Below are 24,059 nucleotides of genomic sequence, written 5' to 3' on the forward strand. Positions count from 1 at the left end.
CAGGGCTCACCTGATCCAGGCAGAGCTGAGGAAGGGACAGAAGCAGCATCAGACACAGCCGGGGCCTGCAAACCACAACCAAAGGCAGGAGGGGCCGTCAGAACCGTCAGAACCGAGTCAGGGCAGGCGTTGCGACACTGCCCCTCCCCGCCCCCCAACACCCACAGGCTCCCGTATCCTGACCACCGAGGTCTTGGAAAGCAGAAGTCACCACTTCCCCCAGCCCTCCCAGGGGTCCTTTTCCCGCGCCCTAGGGCCGAGGCCACCCCTCCCTCCCCCCGGGGTCCCCCATCCCATCCAGGCGGCCCCCCTCTTACCAGCCTGCCCACTTCATCTCTCACCCCTGGCAAGGGAGGAGGGGCCTGGAGGTGCACACTACTCAGGCATCAGGGCGTGGAGGGGTACGCTCTGCGGGAACACAAGCCTGGCGTTTACCTCCCAGCCCCCAGGAAACAGGGAGGCCGGGAGGGAGGGCGCCCCCACCTTCCTTTGGGATGTTAAGGGGCCGCTGCCCTGGCCGCGGGCTAGGGCTGGAGGGTGGGGGTCTGACCTCAGCCTCCCGACTCAAGCTAGGCTCAGGCCCCTCCCCCTTGGCCCTTGCAGGAACTTCTCAGCCCCTCCCTAAGTCCCCTCTAGGGGCAGTTCCTAAGCCAACATCCTCAGATGGGTCCCTCTGGCCCCACTCCTCCCTCCTGGAAAGCTGAGGGAGGCTCAGGTGAGCACGGGCCGGACGCCGCACCTCACCCTGACAAGTCCCATGAGCTTTCCGAGAACGAGCCCCTTCCCAAGCCATCTCTGCATCCTTCCTGCCTCCCAGCCTTGTCTTCCCTTCTTAGCTAAGCTCCTTAGGAACAGTCAGGCACAGCTCGGCCTGCCTCAGACACTTTTTGGCCAAGGGATAAACTGAGTGGGTTGGTGGTTTAATCTCTATAAAGAAGAAGCAGGTGACTCAACCTCCCCTCTAGGCACCAGCACCCCTCCGGCTTGAGGCTTGCTTTGTGCACAGCCGGGAAGGCTGCAGGGACCTAAGCAAGGACAGGTGCAGAACTGCCCCTGCTCCCGCAGAGCCGGGAAGTCCATCCTGCAGTCTAGCCTGCTCTCAGCCTGACTCTCCCTGCCCCTGCAGGCCCCCCCAACACCTTCTGACTTTGAGCCCTTCCTGCCCCCACTCCTAATCCTGCTCTTAGTTCTGCTTTCCAGGAAAAAAAAAAAAAAAAAACCCAACCCTGTTTCTGTTGGATCTGAAAGGCACCCGGGAGAGGGTTCCAAGGAGCCATTGCGAGGTGGGCCGGCTCAGGGGCAGCAGAAGCACCATGGGGAGAGCAGGAATGTGCCGGGGGTGGCAGCCCGCGGCCCTGTTCCCCTCCCTGAAACCCGGAGTGGGCAGGGTCCCTCTGCTGCTCGGGGCTGGGGAGGGGCTGCTGATGGCCCTGGCTGAACTGACCACTGAGGTCAGCCACCCCGCCCTGCTGGGCGCCGGGAGGCGGGGGCCCATGTTCTACGCAGACCTTCAGCCCCAGGCCTGTGGATGAGGCTGAGGGGAGGAGAGGTGGGTGGGGGTCACGCAGGGGCCCCCTCCACGCCCACTCTGCCTCTGCTTCTCTCTGCCGGTCTCCCCAGTACATATAATCCTGTCCCGAGCGGGGCTTGGCTTCGGCAGTTCCCTGGAGAAGTGAGGGGTGGGGGTGACGTGAGCTCCCGGGGCGCGGGCCAGGCCTGGCTCCCTCTCTGGAAAAGTCCCACCCTGCCCTCCCCTGCACAGCTGGGCAGGGGGCCGATACCCCCTCCTCTGCGAAACAGACACACATTTGTGCTTTTTCACCCTTTGCACGCCCCTCTTCTGGTGTCTCGCTGCCCTGGGTAAGGAAAGAAAGCAGAAGGGGTCACTCCAGTGCCAGGCTGGATCCTGATCTGGAAAAACCTGGGCACCTCCTGGTCACACCTCCTCACGCTGGCCAGTGAAGATCAAAGAACAGACCTGCAGGGCCGGCCCCCTCACGAGGCAGGAGTCACTGAGAGGGGAGGGGCTGGCGGTGGACAGTCCCTGTCCTGGGTCAGAATCTCTTGCTCCCACCCGGCCCTCAACCCTGGGTCCTGGGGGAACCATCGCAACAGGTGTCTCTCTTTTCCGTCAACCTCTTTCGCCATCAGGCTGAGCGGCATCAAGGCGCCCATCTGCATCCCTCCCAGCGACCTTATTCCCAACTGCGGGAGTGAGGGGGTGTCAGGAAGGACACGTCCTCCGAGAGCAGCAAGGGCAGGAGGCGAGCGCGCCTGCAGGGAGGTCTTGGGTATGTTTTCCAACTTCACTATGTGACTTAGTAGGAATCTTGGCTCATTCCCCGCGCGGGTGATGGAGCCAGAGTTACACGGGATCAGACCCCCTCCCCAGGAATTCGACCCCAGGGGTTAGAAGATCTTCCGAGACCATCAGCGCCGGGGCCGGGGTCCCGGCGGGGGCGCGACCGCGCGGAGCTGGGGCCAGGGCGGTGCGGGCTGGCGCGCGGGCCGGGTGGTCTAACGGGACCCAGTGGGCAGGGGGCGGCCGGGGCCGGGGCTTGGGGAGGGTCTCTACCTGCTCGGCGCGCCCCCGGCGGCACGGTGGCCCTTCTGCGCCCCGGCGCTCCCTCGGGGCAGCCTTGCTCTGCGGCGGCCACTCCAGCCCCTGAGCCCGGCTCCGGACGCTGCCGCCTCCGGCCGCGGCTCCGCCCCGCGCCCCGCCCCGCCGGCGCCCCGCCCTCCCGGCCGCCGAGCGCCCCTGCCCGCGGTCCCGGGGTGGGGACGGTCGACCCCACAGCCTCCGCGCGCCAGTGCCACCCACCCGGGGCTGCGTCTTGAGGCAGAAGTCGCTCCCGGGGCTCAGGACCCCAGCACCCGCTGTGCCAGCGCTGCGCCCGTCCGAGCGGGGTGACCTCGAGGGGCGGCCGGGATCCAGGTGGCGCCTGCTCCTGAGTGACCTGGGCGAGGCGCGGGCCCGGAGGGAGGCCGCACGCGGGGTGCATGCAAATGGTCCTGTGCGTCTCCCGGCCCCCGTCGGCCAGGGCGCGCTCCTGCACACAGACGCCTCTGCAAGGTCAGTCGCGGCCGCCTCTCCGGGCCCTGGCGGCGAACCAGGTGGTTCTGGGAGCCTGGGTTTCCTCCACCATAAAGTTTTACACGCAGGGCGTAGCGGAAGGAGCGCGCGCCGGTGTATGCGTCGGGCCGGCCTGCCGCCGAATGGCAGCTCCGGCGCTGTCCGGCTCGCTCTCTGTGCTGCAGAGGCCGACCGGACGTCGGGGTCGGTGACGGACCTGGAGTCGGCTGTCCGTCCAGTTGCATCTAGAAGAACGCACCCCGACCTCGGCAGCCTTGGGGACGCTGGGGAGGAATGCGGCTTTGGAGCAGGGAAGAGAAAGGGTTTCGCGTCTTAACACTGCGTGTGCTGTTTGGATTTTTAAGCTTGAAGCGTTATCCGTGTATTATGTTAAAAAGGAAATTATGTAAAATGACTGACAGAGTAGATGATGATACATGGTCACTAGTATTTAATTTTTTAAAACGTTTTTATTTGCTACTCATGAATTGCATTTTGGTGAGTCTATTCAATGTTTTAAATTTATTTATTGGGACCTGTGTTGCGGTGTAGCTGGCGAAGCCGCCACCTCCTGAGACACTGGCATCCCATTTGTGGAAGATGGCCTGAGTGTTTGGACCCCCGCTGCCCACATGGGAGACCCAGCCTGGTTCAGCCTTGGCCTGTGTGGCCATCTGGATGGAAGATCTCTGTCTCTCTTCCACTCTCTGTAACTGACTTTCAAATAAATAAATAAATAAATAAATATGTTTTCCAAGTTGTATGTGTTTGAGAGAGTGTATTCCCACCCACTGGCTCACTCTCCAGATGCCAGCCTCTGCCAGAGCCGAGGCTGAATTGAAGACTGGGCACACAGTCCAGGCCTCCAAAATGGGTCTCAGGGACCCCACTACTTGAGCCCTCGCTGCTGCTTCCCAGGCTCTGCATTAGCAAGAAGCTGGAGTAGGAGCCAGAGCCAGGAATCTAATCCAGGTACTCTGATGTGAGAGGCAGGCCTCCTAACCGGCATCCTCTCTGCTGGGTTTTGCTCCGCGACCCAGTGCTACAAAGCTGCTTTTTGGGACCAGAAGTGGTGCAGTCTGTTAAGCGGCCACTTGTGTTGCGGGCATCCCATAGGAGTGCTGGTTCCAGTCCTGGCTGCTCCAGCTTTCCATCCAGCTCCTTGCTTATGTGCCTGGGAAAGCAGCAGAGGATGGCACAAGTGCTCGGGCCCGTGTACCCACGTGGGAGACCAGAATGGAGTTCTGGGTTCCTGGCTTTGGGCTGGCCCAGCCCTGGCTAGTGCAGCCATTTGGAGAGTCAACCAGCAGATGGAAGATCTCTGTTTCTCCCACTCTCTCTCTGTAACTCTGCCTTTCAAATAAATAATTTTTTTTAAGGAAATCTGCTTTTTTCCTTTTTTAGTCAATATTTTCCAGCCAGTGTATTTTATAAAACTCAAAAAACAAGAGTACAACAATAGCAGCTCTCACCGGATTGCCCTGCATCCCGACAGCATCACAGGTGCTGTTTGTGCCCTCTCTAACCTTTCTCAGGCAGCCTCAGCAGTGGTATTGAGGCCGCAGAGAGCCGCCAGTCACTGGCCTCACAGAGTTGGCTCTCACTGGGGATAGGCAGTACAGGTAACAGGGGCCATAGGGAGGTTCATACTGGGCTCCACAGAAGCAGATGTTACCACAAAGAAGGTGCTGGAAGTGGAAATATAAATTGATTTTAAAATGTAAGAACTGTGTCCTTGGGATTGGCATGGTGGATAAAGCCACTGCCTGCAGTGCTGGCATCCCATATGGGCACCAGTTCGAGTCCTGGCTGCTCCATTTCCGATCCAGCTCCCTGCTGATGGCCTGGGAAAAGCTGTGGAAGATGGTGCAAGTGCTTGGGCCCCGTACCTGTGTGGGAGACCTGGAAGAAGCTCCTGGCTCCAGCTTCAGCCTGGCCCAGTGCTGGCCATTGTGGCCCTCTAGGGAGTGAATGAACCAGCAGATGGAAGATCTCTCTCTCTCTTTCACTCTCGCTCTCCCTCCCTTCCTGTCAATAACTCTGTCTTTCAAATAAATGAATAAATCTTTAAAAAATAATAATAACCTGCATCCTTACTTGAAGTTTAATATGTGAATTTTTTTTTTATAAAAAAGATTAATTTATTTGAAAGGCAGAGTTAGAGAGGGTGAGAGAAAAAGAGAGATCGTCCACCCGGTAGTTGCAACAGCCAGGACTGGACCAGGATGAAGCCAGGAGCCTGGAACTCCATTCACGTGTCCCATGTGAGTTCAGGGGCCCAAATACTTGAGCCATCTGTCCCTGCTTTCATAGGCACATTAGCAGGGAGCTGGATCAGAAGTGGAGCCTCTGGGACTCGAACCGGAGTCCACTTGGGACGCAGCATTGCAGATGGTGACTTATCCTGTGCCACAAGCCTGGCCCCTGGATTTGTTTCCTAATAAATCTCTGAATTCTTTTGGGGCAGGGGTTATTTATTCTCCCTTGTATCATCTGTATTTTTTCATATTCTGCATTCGTGTTTTGTCATTGTATGTGGGGGGTTAGGGAGCAGGCGGTTGGGTCCCAGGCCCCCAGGCCTCTCTCTTGGCTTCCCCACCCAAGCTGAGAAGTCCACAGGTGAGCAGGAAAGCTGGCCGTGGTCTTCTGTGGCCCCTGCTGCTTTGCAGGGATGCAGGACAATGTTTTTGTGTTTCTGTCTTCAAGGAACAATTATAAAATACCTTGGTCTGGGGGCCGGTGTTGTGCAGTTGGTTAAGCTGCTGCTTACAACACAGGGACCCCTTATTGGGATGATGGTTTGAGTCCCAGCTGCTCCATTTCTGAAACAGCCCTCTGCTATGGCCTGGGAAAGCAGTGGAAGATGACCCAAGTCCTTGGGCCCTGCACCAGCATGGGAGACCTGGAAGAAGCTCCTGGCTCCTAGCTTTGGATCCACAAAGCTCCAGCCATTGCAGCCATTTGGGGAGTGAATCAGCAGATAAAGGATCTCTCTCTCTCTTTCTCTCTCTGTCTCTCTCTGCCTCTGCCTCTCTGTAACTCTGCCTTTCAAATAAAGAAATAAATATTTTTAAATTTTTTTATTTATTTGACAGACAGTGAGAGACAGAGACAGAGAGAAAGGTCTTCCTTCCATTGGTTCACTCCCAAGTGGCTGCTACGGCCGGCGTGCTGTGCCGATCCGAAGCCAGGAGCCAGGTGCTTCTCCTGGTCTCCCATGTGGGTGCAGGGCCCAAGCACTTGGGCCATCCTCCACTGCCTTCCCAGGCCACAGCAGAGAGCTGGACTGGAAGAGGAGCAACTGGGACTGGAACCCGGTGGGATGCCGGCGCTGCAGGCAAAGGATTAATCAAGTGAGCCATGGCGCTGGCCCCAAAGAAATAAAAAGAAAGAAAGAAAGAAAGAAAGAAAGAAAGAAAGAAAGAAAGAAAGAAAGAGAGAGAGAGAGAGAGAGAGAGAGAGAGAAAGAGAGAAAGAGAGAAAGGCCCATGCAGATGGGCTGCGGGGCAGGGATAGGTGTTTCAGGCCAGAGGCCCTCCAGGGCTGCCTCTGGAGCTGTGAGCTGCAGCGCCCCCCTGTGGGAGGACCAGCGCAGGGCAAGGAGGGTGTGGAGAGAGCCTGGGAGCAGGGACAAGGTCCACCTCTGACATTTATAACTGCCCAGAACTGAAGGTCAGAAATAGTCCTTTCCATTAGGAAATGGCTGTGGACCAAAGTGTCACGGGATGGCTTACAGCTGTGACCTCCCATGGCTCGGTGCTCTGAAAGAACCGCGTCCACACAACAGCTGCCTGCGTCCCGGCTCGCACAGCACCAGAGTTTTTAAAAGATTATGTAATATGCAGCTATGCACCCAAAAGTGTCTCTAGGGATACCACTGATGGAGCACAGAGAGAGGCGACGAGCTGAGTGTTGGTGGCTTTGCACTCAGCATGATGATTTAATAACAGCAATAAATTCATAGTAAAGCTATGATGAATGTCGCACTCCCCGGCAGAACTGTTGGAAGAGCTCCCCACGAGTTACCTCACTCTATTGCACTGTTCACAGATCTGCAAAGACAAATCCACTCATTGGCCAGGATTCGCATCTGGACACTGCGCAGGTGCTGTGCAAGGGGAATGTTTGAGAAACTTAGCTGAGTTTAATTAATACATTTTCTTTCCTGGCAAAAGATGAAGGAAGTGTTATTTGTGTTGAATTAAAGAGCAATGTTTTCAACTAAGGTCCCAAGTGAGACACAGCCTCTGTTCCAAGATAATGCGGGGGCTGATGCCAGCGTGTGCAGGCGGGGCCCCGGGCTGCATGGGAACCCGCGTGTCTCCTGCTTTGTGGTCACAGCAGCCATTTCCACAAAGCCTGGTGCTGCTGGCCTTTGTTCCAGGAGAGACGCTGCGGTCCCAGCCTCCAGCCAGGCAGGCCTCCAGCCCCGATCCCCTGTCGGGTCACATTGTCTCTCACTGTGTTTTTTCCTCTGCCTCTGTGGCCCGGGCATGGCCGTGTCCCACCTAGGTTGTGGGAAAAGCCTGTGTCACCTCTTCTTGACCGGGACTGGTCTCCCAATCGCTGCTCCGTAGACTTAAATTTGATCAGTAGGTTAAGACGCTTCTTGAGATGCCCCATCCCATAGCAGAACCCCTGAGTTCAAGTCCCGCTCCTGCTTCCTGCTAACGTACACCCCGGGGGCAGTGCTGATGGCTCAAGTACTTTGGTCCCTACCATCCACGTGGGAGACCTGGTTTGAGTTCCTGGCTCCTGGCTTCAGCTTGGCCCTGCCCTGGCTATTTATAGGCATTTGGGGCGTGAATCAGCAAATGGAAGATTTTTGTTTGTCTCTGTCTCTCTCACTCTGCATCTTTGTCCCTTTCAAATAAACAAAAATAATTCAATATACATTTTAAAATAAATATATCAAGCCAGAGTTCTTGATTTGATTTCCACATTTCTACCAGTGCCTCTCAGACCAATCTGGGATCCTCTGGGACCCCTGGGTCTGGAGGCTGCCTTGGGCTGTGTGTCTGTCTGTTGACTGGTGTTCCCACAACAGGAAGTGCTCAGTAAGTGTTTATGAAACTGAATGATTGATCGGCCATGACCTTGACAGTCATGAGGTTTACAAAAGCATCGCTATTCCGACAATGTGGAGTGGCTGGAACTCAGTGTGTGTCTGCCCACATCCTGGCTTGGGAAACAAGGCCCTGAGCTGGAGCTGGGTTAGGGGTCTCCAGAGCGCCCGGGGGTGGCCACGGCCTGCTGCCTCGGGGGCTTCTCGGACCATATGACCTTCCTCGGTTACAGCCCCCTCTCAGTTGCTTCCGGAATTTGATAAGATGGCTCCTACGATCCGAGCCAGGGACAGCTCAGGAGGACCGTCCCTCTGACACAAGCCCAGGTCAGCGGGCTCCTCAGGCTGGACACACCCAGGCCGGCCGGCGGAGCCCACGCGGGCAGGCCCCAGGCAGAGGCTGAGATGCGGCGTCCACGCGGCAGGCACAGCAGCCCAGCGGCCTGCAAGGCCCCAGCTTTGCCTTTTTTTGGACAGGCCCAGCTTCAGCTCTCCCGTCTGTAAACTTGGACCAACAACAACAGTACCCAGCTTATCTACTGCATGGGTTATCGTAAAAACCAAAATAAAAATGACGGTGCGCCTGAGGCTGCAGAGTCACGTGCAGCCGTGTGCCTGGGGCCCGTGCTGGGCGCCGTGCTGGTCACGTGGTTCGTCCCGTGCCGCGCTGTCGCGGCCTGTCAGGGTGCCCCCAGTCCTGTCTAATTCACGTGATTTCACAGCAGATTGACGGCCACGGCCCAGGCCCCCGGGAGAGGAGGTCGAGCTTCCGGGACCACAGCGTGAGGTGGCTGTGGGCCGGGGTTGGGGCGCCCCCCGAGTTCCTGAGAGCAGATGCCCTGGGTCACAGGAGGACACTGCCTGGCGGAGGGGGAGGGGCGGTGCGAGGCCCGGGGAGGCAACGCATTTTGGGAAAACAGAGCGACCTATTGTTTCATTCCTGAGTCTGGAACTGCACTTAAGCACTGACCACACCAGCACTGTGACCAATTCCCCGATTAACTGCAGATGCTGGATGAAGGGCCGGACAGAGTGCATTTTGTCCCAGCTAAGCAAGGTGATAGAACTCCATCTTCCCTCCCCGAGAGGCTCCTAGGCTACTGGGAAGGCCCTCGGGCTACCTGAGCCCGGCCTCGCTCCAGAAGGAAGGGCAGCCCTCTTCCAAGCAGAGTGGAGGCCTATGGCCAGGTTCGCTGGCCCTGGCTGCTGCGGGAGGAGGAGCCGAGCAGTGGTTCCCCGGCCCGAGCCTGGAGACAGGGCTGCCTTGGGGAAGGGGCTCTGATCTCAGGGCTGCCTTGGGGAAGCGGCCACAGTCACTTTCTCGGGTGCCTGGAAGTTTCCTTGCCTTTCCAGAGAAAGCCAGTTTTGCTGTCAAATTAATCTTGACAGATTGTGCCCAAAGCCTCAGAGAGGCAGACATAAAAGGGTAGGGAGAAGGGTACAGAGCTCCCAAGTGCAGCCAGAGGCAGCAGGGTAGCCAGAGGAGAGGCAAGAATGTCATACATACCAAGGGCTTGAAGTCAGCCGGGGAGCGCCAGGGCCGGCTGGGCAGGGAGCGCAAGTCGAGGCAGGAGGCCATGCACGCCGGCCCAGTGGACGAAAGATGCATGCGAGAGGGGACCGTCCCACCTCTGCCCGCTGCCTTCCTCACCCTGACGCTTCCGGATCTGGTCCCAGCTCTCAGCACAGTGCCCGGGGCCTCGGCCCGCCTCACTCACTTTTCCCACCGCAAACAGGCTGAGCACCCCCAGCCAGGGCCTGCGTGCTCACCTCTCCGGGGGAGCCAGACACCCGGGATTTGTCCCTGCCACCTCTCTCCCAGCCCGAGCTCCTGTGGCAGCTCGGTCCATCCCAGGGAGCCTTGCACTTGGCAGTGCCTGACTATGAACGCAGAGGTGCAGGGTTGCATCTGGAGACCTGGTTCAAGTCCTGGCTGCTCGGCTTCCAATCCAGCTTCCTGCTAATGCCCCTGGGAAGGCAGCAGAGGATGGCCCAAGTGCTTGGGCCCCTCACCCACATAGGAGACCCTGATTGAGTTCTGGGCTCTTGACTTTAGCCCAGCCTAGCCACTCGCTGTCATGCACATTTGGGGAGCAAACCAGCAGATGGAAAATCTCTCTGACCCTCCCTCTCTCCCTCTGTCACTCTACCTTTCAAATAAGTAAATAAATCTTAAGAAGAAAGCGAAGGTGTCAGGTCCCCTCCTCTGGGTGATCTTGTTGGTGAGCTCCTGGGGGCGGGGGGACTCTGCACACCCAGGAGTGCGGTTTGCCGGTTCAGACCTCGTCAGGAAGTTTGCTGTGAATCAGGCGCTAATTCGGGCCCTCAGAGGGTAGCAGTTTGAGGGCTTCGGAAGTTTCTCAGGACCAACCTAGTTTCCCTGCAAGTGCCCATTTCCCCAGGGTGATGGAAACGTAATTGTGAATGTAGGGGCTCCCTCCCCCTGCCGGCACCCCAGCGCTACTGCAGCCAGGTGGTGCTGCTGCAGCTGCTGCGGTGGGTGTCTTCCCAGGGGGAAGCCACAGACCCCCCCACCAGGGACCAAGGCCAGTCCCTCCTCAGTGCTGGGGCCTCGGGGGACAGAGGCAGCAGGTTCCTATGCAAGGCTAAGATCAGCCTGCGGCCGTGGCCACCAGAACCGAGTGGAGGCCAGGGTCACCGAGCAGTCTTCTCCCCAGACCTGCCCGTCTCCTGAATTCACCTGTTCCCCAGAGCCCTGCAGTCTGCTGGGCTCCTCTCTAGCCTCTTTCTGGAAGAGGAGGGGACTTCACAGGCCATCTGGCCCAGAATCCTTCGTTTTGCAGGTGACAAAGCCATGGCTCAGGGAAGCAACGTGAGTCCTGGGCTCGGAGGCAGGCACGGGGCGGGGCCCCCCAACCCAAATCCTGCACCCCCACCTGACTCAGCTGTCCTCGCCTCGTGTGTGGCTGACAGTGACTGATGCCGCTTGGCTGCCGGCACCCATGGAATGCCCTTCTGGCACGCCCATCCCATGCATTCTCCAAGTGGCTCCAGTGCCATTGCCTGCAAGGTGCACATGCCTCACAGTGCCCCCACCCCCAGCTCGTGCCCCATGGGCTCCTGTCAGCGTCATCAACGTCTCAGTGACTGCAGCATAAATCCCCAAGAGCGCGGCGGCCCGGCGGGACGTGCGTCGGTCGCCCCTGCAGGGCCTGGCGTTGAGGACGCCACGGTGGACTCGTGGTCCTGGCCCGTGCAGTGGATGCCAGTGGGGCAGCCTTGAGCAAAGTGCTCGTAAACACCTCCTGAGCCCTCGGCCCAGGTGAATCAGGAGACAAGCTAAGAAGGAAATGAAAAATAGACACCTTTGTTCCTGTTTATTTGACGGGCAGAGACATAGAGGCAGCCACACAGAGATCTCCTGTGCACTGGTCCACTGCCCAAATGCTCGCCACAAGGGCTGGGCCTGGCCAACGCCAGAAGCGTGGAACTTGACCCAGGTCTCCCAAGGGGGTGGCCGGGATCCCACTGCGTGGACCATCACGGGTTGCCTCTCAGAAGGTACATTAGCAGGAGCTGGAACCGACAGTAGAACCAGGACTTGAACCCAGGCGCTCTAGAAGGGATGCAGGTGTCCCAGATGATGGCTTTTCTAAAAAATAAATCTTTTTGAAAGGCAGAGTAACACAGAGAGAGGAAGCGGGAGAGACAGAGAGATCTTCCAGCCTCTGGTTCTTCTCCCCAAAAGGCCACAGGATTCCATCTGGAACTTCTACATGGGTGCAGGGGCCCAAGCACGTGAGAGCCATCTTCTTCTGCTTTTCCAGGCGCATTAGCAGGGAGCTGTCTGGGAAGCAGAGCAGCTGGGACTCGAACCAGCAACCATATGAGATGCTGGTTAACATGTTGTGCTGTGGTGCTGGCCCGCCAAGTGGTGTCTGCTGCTAGGCCTGGGAAATGTCGCACCCAGGGCGTGAGGAAGCTCCCGGGGCGGCTGCAGGTAAGGAGAAGAGCTGGTGCATCAGTCCAGCAGGGCCCGCGTTTGGAACGAGAGGGAAGACGCAGCGCATCCCAAGGAGCTGACGTCAGGACTGACGGGTTGGGGACTACAGCGGAGGAGTGCAGGCTGAGGCTGGAGGTGACTCGTGGTGGCCCCCAGAAGCAGCTGGCTCTTGGTTGCCCACACTGGCCCCTAGTGAGCTTCCTGGTGCGGTCAGGTGACCTCTGCTCCTCTGGGGCTGAGACGTGGGACCCTGCCCAACATCCTTCCCTGGCCCTGGGGGCCTGTGCCAGCCCAGGACTTCAGCCGGGTTCTCCCCTCTCTTCTCCTCATAGCCACACTCCAAATAGGCCCAACTTCCCATGCACATGGGCCCTGCCTTGAACATTTTCTTTTTCTTAAGATTTCTTTTCTTTTTATTTGAAAGGCAGAGTTACAGAAAGAGAGAGAGAGAGAGCTTCCATCCACTGGTTAACTCCCCAAGTGGCTGCAACAGGGCTGGGCCAGGCCAAAGCCAGGAGCCAGGAGCCAGGAGCCAGGAGCTTCATCTAGGTCTCCCATGTGGGTGGCAGCAGCCCAAGTAGTTAGACCATCTCCCACTGCTTTCCCAGGCGCATTAGCAGAGAACGGGATCACAAGTGGAGTAGCTGGGACATGAACTACCTCCTATATAGGGTGCTGGTGTCTGTGTCAAGGCGGCAGCTTAACCTTAACCCACTGTGCAGCAACATCGGCCCCATTTGGGCTTTTTTTTTTTTTTTAAGTATTGACTTATTTGAAAGGCAGATCAACAGACAGAGAGAGAGAGCTCTTCTATCCAGTAGCTTGCTCCCCAAATAGCCGCCAAAAGCCAGGTATGGCCCAGGCTGAAGCCAGGAGCCAGGAGCTCTATCCAGGTCTCCCACGTGGGTGTCAGGGGCGCGAGCACTTGGGCCATCCTCTGCTGCTCTCCCAGGTGCATTAGAGGGAGCTGGACTGGAAGTGGAGCAGCCGGGCCTCAAACCGGTGCTCAGATATGGGATGCTGGCGCTGCAGGCAACAGTTTAACCCTGAGTCACGATGCCCGCTCTTGCTTTGGGCACTTTGGAGCCCATTCTTTTCAGTCATCATATTTAGGGTCTGTTCCTGGAGGCTTTTTCCTCTGCAAGTCTGGTGAGCCAGCCCAGGGTCAGTGTCAGAGACAAACCCTGCCTTCCCAAGCCCCTAAAGGCAGATGGGCTCGCTCTCTGCTCTCCTCCTGCCACCGTGGGGCGCTGTGGCCAGTGAGGGGCCTGGACAGAAATGAGTGAATGGTTTGGAAGCGTGAGGGACCTGGATGCCCAGTGACACTTGCTGCCCTGTTGCTCCAGGCCTGCCCTCATCTCAGAAACTGGGAAACACCTGCAGGTAGAGGCAGAGAAATAAATGCCACAGCCAAAAATTCCCACTGAGCACCGCGTCTCACAGTCTCCATAGAGAGAGACAGAGTGTTCCCATCTGCTGGTTCGCTCCCCAAATTCCCACAGCAGCCAGGGTTAGGCTGGGGCTGGAGTCAGGAGCGTAGTCCGTGTCTCCTATGTGTGTGGCAGGGACCCGGTTGTCTGAGCCATCACCACTGCTCCCCGGGGTCTGGGTTGGCTGCACGCTGAGGTCAGGGGCTGGAGCCAGAGGGTGGGATGGGGTGTCTAAACTGGCTTGTTAACTGCTAGGACAAACGCCTGCCCCTCTAATAACACCATCAGATCATCTCCCAAACCCTACAAAACGGGGATGGGCTGGGGGACATCACTTCCATTTTTCAAAGAATGAGGCATGGGATAAGTGCTCAACTCCGGAGCAGAGATGGGGGCAGGACCCTGGTCTCGGGATTCCTGACCCGGCCTCTTCCCGCACACTGGGGTGGGGAGAGAAGCTGGGAGGCCCAGCAGGATGGCCTGGAGCTGGCGGCCGTCCTCGGTGACTTCCAGCCACAGGGGCAGTGCGCCCGCAGCAGCGGGAGGGGCCCAGGTCCCCGCCTTCGTTTCTCAGCCCTGCGTGCAGAACTGTCCGCGCCGGGCCTTTTGTTCGCAAGTGTTGGGCTACAGACCCCACCCTCTTCAGTGGGACCCTCCTGTGAGTGCCTTTGGGTTTACGTATGCGCGGCACTGGGCCCCAGTGTGCAGGCTGCCCAGCTGCCGGGGCGGCGGTTAAAGTCCGGTTACGGGCAAGGTTCGTCTGGGCCGCCTTGCAGGCCTCAGGGGGGCGCTGCTGAGCTGTCCGCATTGTCCCCCAGCCAGGAAGGAGCGCAGTCCTCGGGCCTCACCGGGCTGACAGAGCCACCCAGGCGTGGTCCCCAAGTATGGGACCAAGAGGCCCCGTGTGCTCTGTGTCCTGCCAGGGACCTGTCATCGGCAGCTGTCTATTCCCCCGCTCGTGGCCCGGGATCAGCGAGGATCTGAGCACCAGGAGGGGCTGACGGCTGAGAACAGGTGGAGCCTGAAGGCTGGCCAGGGCCTGTGTGCTGGGAGCCGCGCCAATCCAAGCCTGGACTCTGGAGAGCCTGGAGCCACCATCCCACATCTCAGTCCCCTCTGCTGGGTGGTGCTGGCCTGGAGCACCAGGCAGGACGAGGTGTCCGCCTGAGATGTCGGTTCACAAGAGCTGCTGGCCCGAGTTTGGGTGTAGGTTCAGAGAAGCCTGGGGCCCTGTGCGGGGGGACAGTGGCTTCGGTGAGCCCAACAGAGGGGATCTGTCTTCAGGCAGCCGCTGCACAAGATGCAGCTTCCTGAGGCCCTGGGGCAGGCTGAGCTGCTGCTACCTGTGATGGAGACCCCCCCCAAGGGCTCCCCCAACCCCAGGTAGCCCAGGCTCTGGCTGTGGCTTCTTACCAGCTGAGCTGTACTCCATATGCTAACGCCCCCCCCCCCTTCCCCGCCAGCTTCTGGGGTCTTGGAAGAGTGCCACAAAGCAGCTCCTCCAAGGCCTTGGGCAAATGGGTGAAGCAGGCCAGCCACTTCGTGCCTCCTGTCAATCGCTTCCTATGGTATTTAAAGTAAAATGAAACTTAAACTCCTGAGGTGACCTGGGAAGATCCCGGACGTGCGGATGGACGCAGGGCCTGGCCTGCAGCTCCTCCCTGGTCTCACCCCACCATTGCCAACGCCCCTACAGCCGCAGTGTCCCCTCTGTTGTCTACTGAACAAGTCCACCCCGGTCCCACCTCGGGGTCTTAGCCTGGAAGATGCCTCCCCCGATAGCTGCGTGGCTGGTTCCTTCGTGCATCAGCTCGTGCGCCGTCATTGCCCCAATCACCTCTCCTAACGCTGTGTACCCCCACCCCAGCGCCCCTTCTGTCTATTGCACCATCTGGCCTGATGCTCCTCGGAGCACGTGCCACTTCGGAAATCATCTTATTTTTCTAGTCACTTACGTCTGCACCTGTCTGCACCGTTAGGGGGCGCACTCCGTGAAGTCTGCCATGGGGCTGCCACATCCCAGCACGCCGCAGGCCCTCAGCAAATACCTGTGTTTGCCGCATCCTGAATCCGGGAAGATCAGATGAGAATCTCAAGTCCGGTCCCCACGCAGGCGCCTCCCAGCTATTCCTGGCTCTTGTTCTAGGTGAATCCCCGACCCCGTCCACCAGTCTCTGCCGCTGGCCGTCCCACCCTTTTCCCAGACCTCCGCAGCCGCTCCCTCCCAATCAGCGCCTAACAAAACGCTTTTGTGATTTGATGCCTGGGGAATTTCATCTGAGTCAATTGGCTTCTCCAGCCCCAGCCAGGCTGAGTCCAAAGTCCTGATCAGCATTTCCAGTGGCACAGCCAAGGGCCCTGTGGTCTAAGGGCGCGGAGCTCCGCCCCGGGGGAGCAGTGCCGACTCGGCGCCCAGCGCCCGCCTCCCTGGGCCCTGTGCAAATACAGACGAACCAAATAAGCAGAGCACAGGACGACGTTTATCCCGAGCTTGCCGGAGCGGAGCAGGGAGTCAGCCACCCGCACTTGCGTTTTGGCACAGCCCCCGAGGCAGACAGAGGAGCAGGAGAGCCTCAGAGAGAAACAGAGGGCTGCTGGTGCGCTTGCCTGGGCAAGCGGCAGGTGGTCTCAGCCCCGTGGGGCATCTTGCGTGATGGCTGGGTGCAGATGTGGGGTTCGCTGGCAGGCGCTCAGTTGCAAATCAGGGAGGCTGTTAGTTATTTATCAAGACGCAGCCATCTGGGACTGTTACATAAGCCTCTTGTGTAGCTTCCCGGATTGTCACCAGTGATAGCAATCTGGCTTCCTGTGAGTCTGGGCCACAGCAGGCTGACCCCCAGGGGACTCACTGTCCACAGTGGGCTGTGCCCCAGGCAGGTGGCTGCCTGTTAAGGACCAGACTTTTTTGTTTTCTCAAGATTTTAATTTATTTGTATTCAAAAGGCACAGTGAGATGTGTCTGAGGGGGTTGGGGGTGTGTGGAAGGATCTTCCACCCACTGGGTCACTCCCCAAATGCCGCAGCAGCCATCACTGGAACAGATCACAGCCCGGAGCCAGGAACTCCATCCAGGTGTCCCACAGGGGTGGCAGGGACCCCAGTCCTTGGCCATCATCCGCTACCTCCCTAGGTGTGCGTTAGCAGGCAGCGGCAGCAGAGCAGGGCAGCTGCCCGGGAACGCGTGCCCTGAAATGGGATGCAGCTTCCCAAGCAGTGCCCAAGCCCCCGCATCACAGCGCCCGCCCCAGAGCCCTGTTGTTTTTAATTGGCAACTGCTCCTTATTTTAAAGATTTATTCATTTATTTGAATAAGAATAAGGAAGATGAAAAAAGATTAGTTTATTCATTTGAATGAGTTAGGGAGAGACAAAGAGGTCTTTGATCTGCTGGTTCACTCCCAGATGGCTGCAATGCCTAGCGCTGGGCGGGGCTGAAGCCAGGAGCCAGGTGCTTCTCCTGGTCTCCCATGGGTGCAGGGCCCAAGGACTTGGGCCATCCTCCACTGCACTCCCGGGCCACAGCAGAGAGCTGGCCTGGAAGAGGGGCAACCGGGACAGAATCCGGCGCCCCGACCGGGACTAGAACCTGGTGTGCCGGCGCCGCAGGCGGAGGATTAGCCTATTGAGCCGCGGCGCCGGCCGCCAAGTGACTTTTTCTGGGCTCCTACAAGGGTAGCAGGCACTCAAACACCTGGGCCATCTACCACTGCTTTCCCCAGGCCAATAGCAGGGAGCTGAACTGGAAGTGGAGCAGCCAGGAAATGAAGTGGCGCCCATATGGGATGCCGGCACTGCAGGTGGTGGCTTTACCCGCTATGCTACAACACCAGCTGAGAGAGAAAGAGAGAGAGGTCTCATCTGTTGATATACTCTACAAATGACTGCAACAGCCAGGTTTGGGCCAGGCCAAAACCAGGTGCCGGGGCCCAAGGTCTTGGGCCATTTTCCACTGCTTTCCCAGACACATTAGAAGGATGAAAGCAGAGCAGCCAGGACTCAAACCAGCGCTCTGATAGGAGAAGACAGCAGCTTACCCCGCTGCACCAGGGCACTGGCCCCAGAGCTCGGCTTTTATCGGTGATCCAGCTGCCCTCCCCTGGGACGTCCAGCTGCTTAGTCCACAGAGCACACCCGTCCCTCGGCGATTCTGCCTCCCTTCCCGGAGACAGGGAAAGAAGAGTGGCGGGTGTCCCGTCCTGCATTCAGCAGCTCGCAGCCAAAGGCGCTCTCCACGCAAGGGATGGTGACAGGTGCGGCCAACGGGCCGGGCCGGGCCAGCTGTGCCCAGAGCTTCAGTGCCAAGAGCTGCTCCACACGGGGATGCTGGTGTGGCGATTTGGAAGGCTTCACGGGTGGTGTGGCTTCTAGGGTCCCGCTACGCACCCACGTGGGATTCTAGAGATGGAAGTTGGGGACAGGGAAAGGGCTCTAGTTAGGGAACTCTGGGAGTGAGGCAAGGGCCGGGTGGTGCGGCCTGGGGCTGAACTCTGCAGTGGCAGAGCTGCGGTGGGCGGGCGAAGGAGCTCTGTGACAGCCTCAGCAGGAGGACAGATCGTGGGAACCTGCCTGGAAGGCCCGTCCTGGGGCCTGCGCTGTGGTGCAGCAGGTTAACGCCCCGGCCTGAAGCCATATGGGTGCTGGGTTCTAGTCCCAGCTGCTGTTCCTCTTCCGATCTGGCTCTCTGCTGTGGCCTGGGAAGGCAGTGGAAGATGGCCCAAGTCCTTGGGCTCCTGCACCCATGTGGGAGACCCGGAGGAAACTCCTGGCTCCTGGCTCCTGGCTTTGGATCAGTGCAGCTCAGGGCTGTGCAGCCATCTGGGGAGTGAACCAGCAGGTGGAAGACCTCTGTCTGTCTCTACCTCTCTCTGTAACTCTGTCTTTCAAATAAATAAAATAAATCTTAAAAAAAAAAAAAAGAAAGAAAGAAAGAAAGAAAGAAAGGGCCCTTCCCATGAAGGCAGGAAGGCTAGGTGGCAATGACAATACCAGCGCTTAGCAACTGTGGTCGCTGCTTGGAGTCCTCCTGGAAACCGACAACAGTCCCACAGGGTGGTGGGGGCAGGGGGGGGGGTCCTGCCTCTGCATGTCACAGATGACGCACAGAGAGGTCAAGGAACAGTGAGTATCAGAGGGGAGACAGTAGCTAGGTTTTGTCCTCTGCTGTCTCCTGAATCAGTGCCTTAAAAATTTTGTTTTATTTATTCAAGAGGCAGAGTTACAGAGATGGGCCAGCATTGTGGTGCAGCGGGTTAAGTCACCTCCTGCAATGTTGGCATCCTGTATGGGAGTTGGTTTATCTAGCTCCCTGCTAATGACCTGCAAAAAGCAGGAGGAGATAGCTCAAGTGCTTAGACCCCTGCAGCCACATGGAGACCCCAATGAAGCTCCTGCTTTGGCCTGGCCCAGCCCTGGTTTACTCCCCAAATGGCTGAAATGGTCAGAGCTGGGTCAGGCTGAAGCCAGGAGTCAGGAGCTTCATGGGGTCTCCCACGTGGGTGCAGGGGCCCAAGGACTTGGGCCATCTTCCACTGCCTTCCCAGGCCATAGCAGAGAGCTGGATCGCTAGTGGAGCAGCAGGGATACAAACTGGCCCTCACAGGGGATGCCAGTGCTGCAGACGGAAGCAGCTGAACCTAAAGAGGAAGCCCCAGGCTGGCTAACGAGCTTCCTGGTGTGGAAACCCAGTGCCGCAGGGCCCGCCCGAGTCCGGCCGAGCCTCGCTCAGGCCCAGCGCCCGCGGGACCAGCCCGTCCTCTGCCCGCCCCTTCCCAGCCCCAGGGACTGGTCTTTGCTGACTAACGTCACCTTCTGGAAGGTTCTCCTCTGGCTAGTGCTGCGGGGGCTGTTTGTGGAGCTGGAGTTCAGCCTGGCCTGCTGGATGTACGTGGGCACCCGCGGTCCCGGAGACAGGCGGAGAAGAGCGCCTACTCCGCGTTCAGCTTGGCTGCGCTGGAGCGCGCCACCGCCCTGGACGGACGCGCGGCACAGCTGGCCGCTGGCCCCGGCGCCCCGCGTCCTCGCACCTGGGGACTTGGCTGGCTTCTGGCGGGACTCTGGAAGAGGCTCGCAGTGGGTCTGATGCAGTTTGCAACCGCTACGTTCTCGAGAAGGGAGGCCTGCTCCGCTCCTTATGTAGGGCAGGGTGGAGGAGCGCCGCAGAGGCTTTGAGGAATCCTCTGTTAAAACATCCAGCGGTCTGAAGGATGCTCAGGCACATCAGGGCTGTGGGTCAACCAAAACTGTTCTCGTTAAATCTTTCATCGCAAAAACAAACAGAAACAGAAAACCCTTCTATGCCACAACATGTGGCAAAGCCCTGCCCGGGGTCTCAGGACACCACGCAGGGATGTGACTGCCCGGTAGGAGGCCCTGGTTCATGCCCCAGCCCGGGGCTGGGAGCAACCTCCAGCCAGGGTTCTCTCTGGATCAGAGAAATGCACACACGTCACGAACCCCCAGCAGTCCTTCCGTGGACCCCGCTGGGCAGGTCGGCAGTGGCGGAAGACTCTGGGCTGAACGCCTCCGCCTAGTGGTATTTTCCACTCTGGAACCGGGGGACAAGCCTTTGGGTTGAAAGAGTTGCATTTATTGAGACAATGAAAACCGACTTCCACATGTCCGTCCGTCCATTGACCTCAGCTGAGAACAGAGCAAGCCGCAGCCTGTGTGACATGCCTGCGTCTCTGGGCTGGGGCAGTAGCCAGTCTCTCTCCCCAGTAGCCAGCAGACGGCGGAACGTAGCGGGGAAATCTCACCGTCCTGCCGACTCCTGCCAGTGCCCTTTTATGGTTTCTAGTCCCAGCTGGGTCTTTAGCAGCACTTGGCAACTCTTACTTGTACCAGATTGATAAACACCCACGCCCAGCTCCACAATGGCCATTACAAACTCTTCCCGAATGCCTCATTATGCCTTAATGATTTCCATGCCGTTAAAAAAATACTTATTTGAGAGACAGAGAGAGAGCTCCCACCTGCTGGTTCACTCCTTAAATGAGTGAGACAGCTTGAACTGGGCCAGGCTGAAGCTGGAAGCCAGGAATTCAATCCAGGTCTCCCAGGTGGGTGGCAGGGACCCAAATGCTTGAGCCATCACTGCTGCCTCCCAGGGTCTGCATTAGCAGGAGGCTGTTATGGGGAGTGGAACTGGGACTTGAACTCAGGTACATGGAACATGGATGTTCAAACTGGTGTCTTTCAGGGGCCAGTGCTGTGGCCTGGGTTAACGCCCTGGCCTGAAGCGCTGGCATCCCATATGGGTGCCAGTTTGAGACCTGGCTGCTCCACTTCCAATCCAGCTCCCTGCTGTGGCCTGAGAAAGCAGTAGAAGATGGCTCAAGTCCTTGGGCCCCTGCATCTGTGTGGGAGACCCAGAAGAAGCTCCTGGCTTCAGAAGACCTCTCTCTCTCTCTCTATCTCTCTCTCTCTGCCTCTCTTCTCTCTGTGTAACTCTGACTTTCAAATAAATAAATCTTAAAAACACACACACACACACACACACAAACTGGTGTCTTTCAAACAAAAATGTCTGTTTATGTTCATCTACTTGAAAGGCAGGAGAGAGAGAGAGAGAGAGATAGTGAGTCTGTCTTCCATCTGCTGGTTCACTCTCCAAATGCCTGAAATAGCCAGAACTGGGCCAGGCCAAACCCAAGAGCCTGGAACTCCAAGCCAGTCTCCCGCATGGGTGGCAGGGACCCAGGTGCGTGAGCCATCATCTGCTTAGCAGGGAGCTGGCTCGAAGGCCAGGCTGGGGCCAGCGTTGTAGCTGAGCGAGTTAAGCAGGCACCTGTGTTCCAGCCAGTCCATATAGGCACCAGCTGGAGTCCCAGCTGCTCCACTTCCCTTCCGGCTCTCTGCCGATACACCTGGGAAAGGATGGCCCAAGTCCTTGGGCCCCTTTCACCCGCATGGGAGATCTGGATGGAATTTGTGGCTCCTGGCTCCTGGCTTCAGCCTGGTCTAGCCCAGGCCATCGCAGTCATCTGGGGAGTGAACCAGTGGATAGAAGCGCTCGCTCTCTCTCTCTCTCTCCCTCTCTACAATTCTGTCTTTCAAATAAATAAATATATATTTTAAAGGTTATTTATTTATTTGAAAGTCAGAGTTACACAGAGAGAGAAGGAGAGGCAGAGAGTTCTTCCATTGTCCACTGGCTCACTCCCCAGAGTGAACACAACGGCCAGAGCTGGCTGATCTGAAGTCAGGAGCCAGGAGCTTCTTCTAGGTCTTCCATGCAGGTGCAGGGGCCCAAGAACTATGGGCCATCCTCTACTGCTTTCCCAGGCCATAGCAGGGAGCTGGATGGGAAGTGGAGCAGCCAGGTCTTGAACCAGGGCCCATATGGGATGCCGACACTGCAGGTGGCGGCTTTACCTGCTATGCCACAGCGCCAGCCCCTCAAATAAATAAATCTTAAAAAGAAGACGAAAAGCAGCAGAAGCCGAAGCAGAGGCAGGACTTGAACCAGGCACTCTGATATGGAATGTGGGCTTCCCAAATGGTGTCTTATGGTTGTATCAATGCCTCCCTCCAGTTTTTTGCCATTTCTCCCACCAAGTGTATTCATTTTTTTCTGCCTGTATTCTTGACCATTCTATCTTATTCTTGACCATTCTATCTTATTCTTGACCTTTTAATTTTATGTATTTATTTGTTTTTGTAAAGACAGAGTGACAGGGAAAGAGGGAGAAATATAAATATATATATAGAGAGATATCTATATCTATCTATCTATATATTTAGATATCTATATATATCTATATCTGTCTATCTATATCTATCTATCTATCTATCTATCTATATAGAGAGATCATCTGTCTGCTAGTGCAGCCTCAAATGGCCACAAGGGCAGTGCTAGGCCAGGTGGAAGCCAGGAACCCGGAACTCCATCTGGATCTCTCATGTGGGTGACAAGGGCCCAAGTACTTGAGCCATTTTCTGCTACTTTCTGGGAAATGGATCTGAAGCGGAGCAGCCAGGACTTGAACCAGTGCTCCGCTATGGGATGCTGGTATTGCAAGCAGCGGCTTCACATTCTGTGCCACAACGCTGGCCCTGAGCCTTGCCTTCTGTTTTTTTTTTTTTTTTTTTTTTTTTTTTTCTTTTGACAGGCAGAGTGGACAGTGAGAGAGAGAGAGACAGAGAGAAAGGTCTTCCTTTTGCCGTTGCTTCACCCTCCAATGGCTGCTGTGGCCGGCGCACCGTACTGATCTGATGGCAGGAGCCAGGTGCTTCTCCTGGTCTCCCATGGGGTGCAGGGCCCAAGCACCTGGGCCATCCTCCACTGCACTCCCTGGCCACAGCAGAGAGCTGGCCTGGAAGAGGGGCAACCGGGACAGAATCCGGCGCCCTGACCGGGACTAGAACCTAGTGTGCCGGCGCCGCAAGGCGGAGGATTAGCCTAGTGAGCCGCGGCGCCGGCGCCTTCTGTCTTTTTGATATTTATTTAGAGGCTGCTGTGCCTAGCATGAGGCTGGGCTCTGTTGTGGTCTCTGCTCCCATGGAGTTCATGGTCCAGAGTCCATGATGCACCGGATCATCACAAGTCCGACGAGGAGTTTACGTGGAAAGCAGAGAATGCTGGAGCATGTTGATCTGAGGTTCAAGGTCACCTTGAAATGAAATTTAAAGCTGAGTCTTGAGGGGTGACATGTCAGCTCGGAATGCTTGGGACTACACACAACAGAAAACCTGAGCAGTAGTAAGACCGTAAGGATGTTTGTTGTTTCCTCAAAAGGCCTGGGAGTGAGCTCCCCGCGCACGCGCCTGGGAAAGCAGGGAGGACGGCCCGGGTGCGTGGGCCCCTGCACCCACGTGGGAGACCCGGATGAAATTCCTGGCTCCTGCTTCGCATCGGCCCATTTGGGGAGTGAACCAGCAAATGGAAGATTTCTCTCTCTGTCTCTTTCTCTCTCACTCTTTCCCTCTTTCTGTAACTCTGCCTTTCAGATAGATAAATAAAATCTTAAAAAAAAAAAAGGGGGGGGTGCTGGGAAGCAGAGGGTTCCAAGGTTTTTAAGTGACTCAACAATATCAACCGCGCTCTCTAATATTCTTGGCTTTTCCTTCAGCTAAACAAGGGTTGCCATGGATGCAAGTGTGCCTTCCTCATGTAACATTACCCCAGGCAAAACGAAGAAGTCCTGGTTCCCAGGCTTCAAAGCATTTCTACAAATGAGATTCCAAAAGCAAGGCCGGCATACAATGAGAGAACCTGAGGGTATAAGATGACACAGATAATAACAGCATCAGATACTGAAGTCATTGCCAGATTATAAACCAGTTGTACTTGTTAAATTCAAGAATAACATCCAAAATTGGAAAAATTGAGAACCAGAAAATTTTTTTCTATGATAGAGTGGATCTAAACAAGGGGAAAACTGAAAATTCTGGAACTAAAAGTTATAATAGGGGCTGGCGCTGTGGTACAGTGGGTGAGGCAGCTGCGTGTAACGCTGGCACCAAGATTCCTGTCCCGGCTGCTCTACTTCTGATCCAGCTCCCTGCTAATGGTCTGGGGAAACAGCAA

General features: G+C 57.1%; 1 protein-coding gene and 1 long non-coding RNA gene across 8 annotated transcripts in view; one reads left to right on the forward strand and one right to left on the reverse strand.

Annotated features, from left to right (window-relative positions):
• ADAMTSL4 (ADAMTS like 4) overlaps positions 1 to 15,722 on the reverse strand; it is a 34,123-nt gene extending 18,401 nt beyond the window's left edge. For 5 of the 7 annotated variants that reach the window (XR_016210622.1, XR_007923848.3, XR_011390441.2 and 2 more), the window contains exons 1-3: positions 2,576 to 2,711; positions 318 to 408; positions 11 to 65 (exon numbers count right to left, since the gene is read on the reverse strand). Coding sequence is in view for 4 of the 7 variants with exons in the window: in XM_008264479.5 (XP_008262701.4) it covers positions 11 to 65; positions 318 to 334 (72 nt within the window). In the remaining 3 variants the exon portion in view is untranslated. Of the gene's footprint in view, positions 1 to 10; positions 66 to 317; positions 409 to 2,575; positions 2,712 to 2,821; positions 2,957 to 15,580 lie in introns of those variants that run through there. The other 2 variants (XM_089299978.1, XM_089299979.1) reach the window with 2 other exon arrangements.
• LOC149125524 (uncharacterized) lies at positions 2,720 to 3,830 on the forward strand. The gene is made up of 2 exons (XR_016210623.1): positions 2,720 to 3,073; positions 3,626 to 3,830. It is a non-coding gene; the product is annotated as an uncharacterized LOC149125524 (long non-coding RNA).
• Positions 15,723 to 24,059: the final 8,337 nt, after the last annotated feature.

The sequence above is a fragment of the Oryctolagus cuniculus genome, chromosome 7, assembly GCF_051225735.1.
Source record: "Oryctolagus cuniculus isolate XC-2025 breed Fujian yellow rabbit chromosome 7, ASM5122573v1, whole genome shotgun sequence".
Classification (NCBI taxonomy): domain Eukaryota; kingdom Metazoa; phylum Chordata; class Mammalia; order Lagomorpha; family Leporidae; genus Oryctolagus; species Oryctolagus cuniculus.